The following is a 4,369-nucleotide window of genomic DNA, read 5'->3' on the forward strand; positions in this document are numbered from 1 at the left end:
GATTATGGTAGTTTCCGAACGGTAACTGTAACAGTAAAAGTGCTGATCCTTCGTGTCTGCTACTAGCATGTGCTAAATGAAATTAGGCGCTTTCTTCTTCTTTAGATTTCAATGTCAGCTTGCATCCATTATTGTTGCACTACTGCCATCTACTGGATCCTAATATCTATACCTGAAATTCTCAGAATAATCCCAGTATTATTTTAAAAAACCGAAAAATCTTCTTTTTTCCCTCAATGCTATTTAAATGATCAACAACATTCTCAAATTTCAATTCCCTATTAAAACCTAATTCCGTTTTAATGGGCRCTTTCTTCTTTCATTTCCAATTTTGACTTCCAATGATTTACTCCCTGCTAAAGAGTGGTTGAAGAAAAATCCACATATAAGCAAGCGGCTTATAGTCCRGAAAATACGGTATATGAAAAAAAATGTATTGTTGAATGTATTGTTCAGAGGGCCGGAGGYGGGCCAAAGTCTAGCACATTGGCCTGCTGCAACATTGATTCCATGCAATGTGAAAAAAAGCACGTAAAAGCTAAAATTAATTGAAAAACTAAAGCTAGATGAAATCCTAATAGCATGTAGTCTGTCAATAGCATATGTACTTAGAATAGAAGTGTGAAAAAAACCATACATTAGCTACATTTAGCTAAAGTGCTAATATTAGCTAAAATGTTACAAGCTACAGCAGTCACACTAATTATGACACACTAAAATAATTAAAACATTGTTTATGAAAATACATCCTCTTTTAACAAATAGTATTTTAATATAAATGAATATGCTACACTTTGTTGAGCTACATTTTAAGAATAATCCGGAAGTATTTCTTCAGCGCATGCGTATTTCAGCTGACGGTTCAGATCGTGTTTCCAGAACCGATGGTTCCGTGACAAAGACTACACGGGTCGGGCCTATAGGTGGAGCTAGTAACATTCATCCTGGAATATACTTCAGAAACTTTACTGCAACAGGTATCAGAATATTTGGGCAGTGGATACCCTTCACATTTAGTTCGGATGCTCCTATATTAATAGAATAAACACAAAGTTCATCGGTCGTCGTCCGCTTTGTTATTGCAACGAATAAAATCTCCAGAGATGGTTTAGAAAAGAAAGTCTTCACTACAGCGTCCGCTATGTACACGAGTTTAAAAAGCAAGCACAGCCRTGGGGATGTACAGCTAGAGTTCCTTCTCAGAATATACATATTTACTAATCTTCACAGTATTCTAGATTTGCTCATATATTCAGTATCAATAGATTTAAATTTCCGCTTTTATGAATAGAAATATCTGCGTTTGTTCCCGTCGATATCTGTCCGAGAGCGGTCCGCTCAGAAAACACCAACTAGTTTCAAGTGTGCAGTTTTTTCTCTGATATTATTTTTTGTCCTCCGGTTGGAATAAAAAAAAGTTCTGGTTCGTCCCCCGCGGCCCGGCAGCGACCCGCCGGCCCGGTGAATCTGCCACCTGGTGGTTCCGGTCTGTCAGTCGGTTGGTGTTGCATTAAGGCACTTGAGAGGTTTTTGGTTTTCAAGGAAGCTCAGAGGAGACGAGGGCCAGGCCGGAGCTCTGGCGGACGGGCGGCCCGGTGTGGACGGCCTTGGGGCAGTCGGGCGTCAGAACCCGGCCGTTCTCCCCGACGCTGCCGGTGATGGACAGCCGAGCCTTGTTCCTCATGGCTTCTGTGAAGGTCAGCTGTGGAGRACAGACACAAACAAGATGCTTGTTTCACTCCGAGGTTCTGGTTCTGGACATCTGGATGGCTGCAGGCTGGAGTTACGGGTCGACACCAAAGGAGAAGTATCAGGAATAGCCGAGGGCCAAGAGTTTGAAACAGAAAAAAAACTTGAATCTGAAAATTNTTCCTCCCCTCCTCTCCGTTAGAACAGTGTGTTTAGTAAGTCATTCCTCCTCTCTGGCTCCGCCCCTCACTGCTGCCCTAACCTCCCCCTCACACCTCTGAGCTGCTTCCCATTTCCTGTCTGCTTCCTGTTTCCTGTCTGCTTCCTGTTTCCTGTCTACTTCCTGTTTCCTTACTACTTCCTGGGTTCAGAGACCGTCGGGAAGTTTCAGTGTTTTTGAAAAAATATACCTATTTTCAGACGATATCCATCCATCCAACTGTACATCCATCCATGATCAATAACTGAACTTTTATAAATTCACATATTAAATATTTTCCTTMATTTCTCATGAATTTCTGATCTTTTCTCCAGTGAAAACGGCTCATTGAGTTCAGATTCATTCATTATTAAWGGTAATGACTGTGAGGTCACTTGACCCCTGTCACATGACGCCACAGGTCACTCCTTCATCACTTCCTGTTTAAATCCTGATGGATTCCAGTTGTTTGTCTTCCTTACACAGGTTGATTTGTTGTCGTCACGGTAACTCCCCTGAGCTACCACTGTTTCTGTCTCACAATGCGTTTTCCCTCCTACTAACCTCACCAGCACTCTAACAGCGCCACTCCCAGCATGGTGCCACGTTGCCAGCAGCAGGTTAGCCTCTGAAGCTAACAGGAGTCGTGCTGTTTGTTTCACTGGAGCGCTTGATGTGAAGTTTTTCCATCACTACTAATGGGGGAAAATGGGTCGTATTTTCTTAAAGGGACAGTTCTCTCTTTTTCAGGTGCTCTGATCAGAATCTCTGAGCATCTTTAGTYTGAGGTGACATGTCATCAGTAAACACTATGGCTGTTTATGCCATGCTAGATTATAAGATGGTAAATGTTAGCATGGCTACCAGTATACTATATTATAACTATATTCACTATATATGCTCTCTTATGTTAGTATGTGTTGTGGCATRTTAGCATATAACATGTTTAACTGCATATCCATTCCTGTATTATGGACATACTAAATTAGCACATGCTAATTTAGTATAAATATATGTATATATGTTAGCATTCCCGCTGTCGTAGGCGTTTCCTCCAGACTAAACTTCTACAGTTATTTTAACTTTATAATCTTGTTTGGTTGCTCTGCTCCTCACTGAACTGTTAGCTTTAAAACTGAAGATGCTGAAAAACAAACATGTTCTGGTGTAAACAGAGCTTGACAAACCCTGACGTAATGTGACGGAGGAACGTTTCTACCCAACTCTGAATCCACTCCAGAAGTTTGAAGCGTTAGCCTCACGAATCCTCGCTAATCGCTCTTTTCCTCTACATTTCAGGTGAAGAACAGAACAAAGAAGCGCCGCAAGACGCGGAGGAAGAAGCCCAGCGAGACTGAACAACTCGAGACAAACCCTCCTCTTTTTCTTCTCCATTTTTTCTTTCTCGTCCCAGAACCAGCTCCGGTTCCAGCCGGGTTCATCCCACCATCTTCCTCCTACCCTCACATGCACGTCTCCTGTCTGTCCCCTGAGGGTCCTCCCCGTCCACCGGGGGGCATTCTACCCTTCCTCTCTCTCCGTTAATCATCCTCTGCGACTTTTTTTTAACTATTACTCTTTCTTTGCTGCATCATCTGTTGCCAAGTCCGCTCGCCTGTATTTGTACCACACATCTGCAAGGCTTTATTTAAAGATGAAACTTGTTTTTGTTCCTGTGTGTGTTCATGATGCGCGTCGTCTCCATGCTGTCGGTTTGATACTCTTCAGTCCTCATGATTAGAGACTCCAGCTGAGTCTTCAGGGTTCCCTCATCTCATCCTGTCTCTTCCTCCTCTTCTTCCTCCTCCTGTTGGGTATGTGTAACGTGAATCTGATTTGTACTACTGGATATTCTCACCGGAGCCACAAGTACCATCTGTATTCTTTCTGAAACGCAGCATGGAAAACATTAAACTTCAAACTGAAAACTTCAACCTGTGTCCTGTCCAAAACTCAACCACTAGAGGGCAGTCACGACTTTTCAAAGACTTGAGTCTTCATTCCTCTGAAGCAGGGGTGTCAAACTCACTTTCACCGAGGGCCACTTCAGCATATTGGCCTCCCTCAAYGGGCCACATTGATGGTACAAATCAGGAGTTCCCAGRTYCAGTCCTYCAGACTGCAACTTCTAGATGCATCCCKGCTAAAACACCCCAGACAAAAGGTTGACTTCCCTCATCAGCAGCAACTCAGTTCTGTAGAGGCTGATAATGAGTCAATGATCCAGGTGTGATGGAGAAGGAACGCATCTAAAGTTGCAGATGGTAGCTCTGGAAAACTAGACTTGGGCAGCCCTAGCATAAATGTATGAAAATACAATGTTAAAAATAAATTAAACACGTATTAACTGATTTTATGTATTGAAGTTTTAAATACTTACTTACTTATATTACATTTGAGTTTGCGTGGCTGTAAAATTGTTGCTCAGTTTAAAACTTACAATATTTCAATCAGTGTTTAAAGGTAAGGAAACAAAAACAA

General features: G+C 42.2%; 1 protein-coding gene and 1 long non-coding RNA gene across 2 annotated transcripts in view; one reads left to right on the top strand and one right to left on the bottom strand.

Annotated features, from left to right (window-relative positions):
• Positions 1-1,057: 1,057 nt before the first annotated feature.
• The window catches only part of LOC103476350 (glutamate receptor 4-like), a 100,882-nt gene continuing 97,570 nt past the window's right edge, over positions 1,058-4,369 (bottom strand). The window contains exon 17 of the mRNA XM_017308529.1: positions 1,058-1,702. Coding sequence (XP_017164018.1) covers positions 1,538-1,702 — 165 coding nt within the window. The 3' untranslated portion in view covers positions 1,058-1,537. The remainder of the gene's footprint in view (positions 1,703-4,369) is intronic.
• Positions 1,867-3,822, top strand: LOC103476335 (uncharacterized). The gene is made up of 2 exons (XR_535451.1): positions 1,867-1,904; positions 3,188-3,822. It is a non-coding gene; the product is annotated as an uncharacterized LOC103476335 (long non-coding RNA).

The sequence above is a fragment of the Poecilia reticulata genome, linkage group LG14 (genome assembly GCF_000633615.1).
Source record: "Poecilia reticulata strain Guanapo linkage group LG14, Guppy_female_1.0+MT, whole genome shotgun sequence".
Taxonomy (NCBI): Eukaryota; Metazoa; Chordata; class Actinopteri; order Cyprinodontiformes; family Poeciliidae; genus Poecilia; species Poecilia reticulata.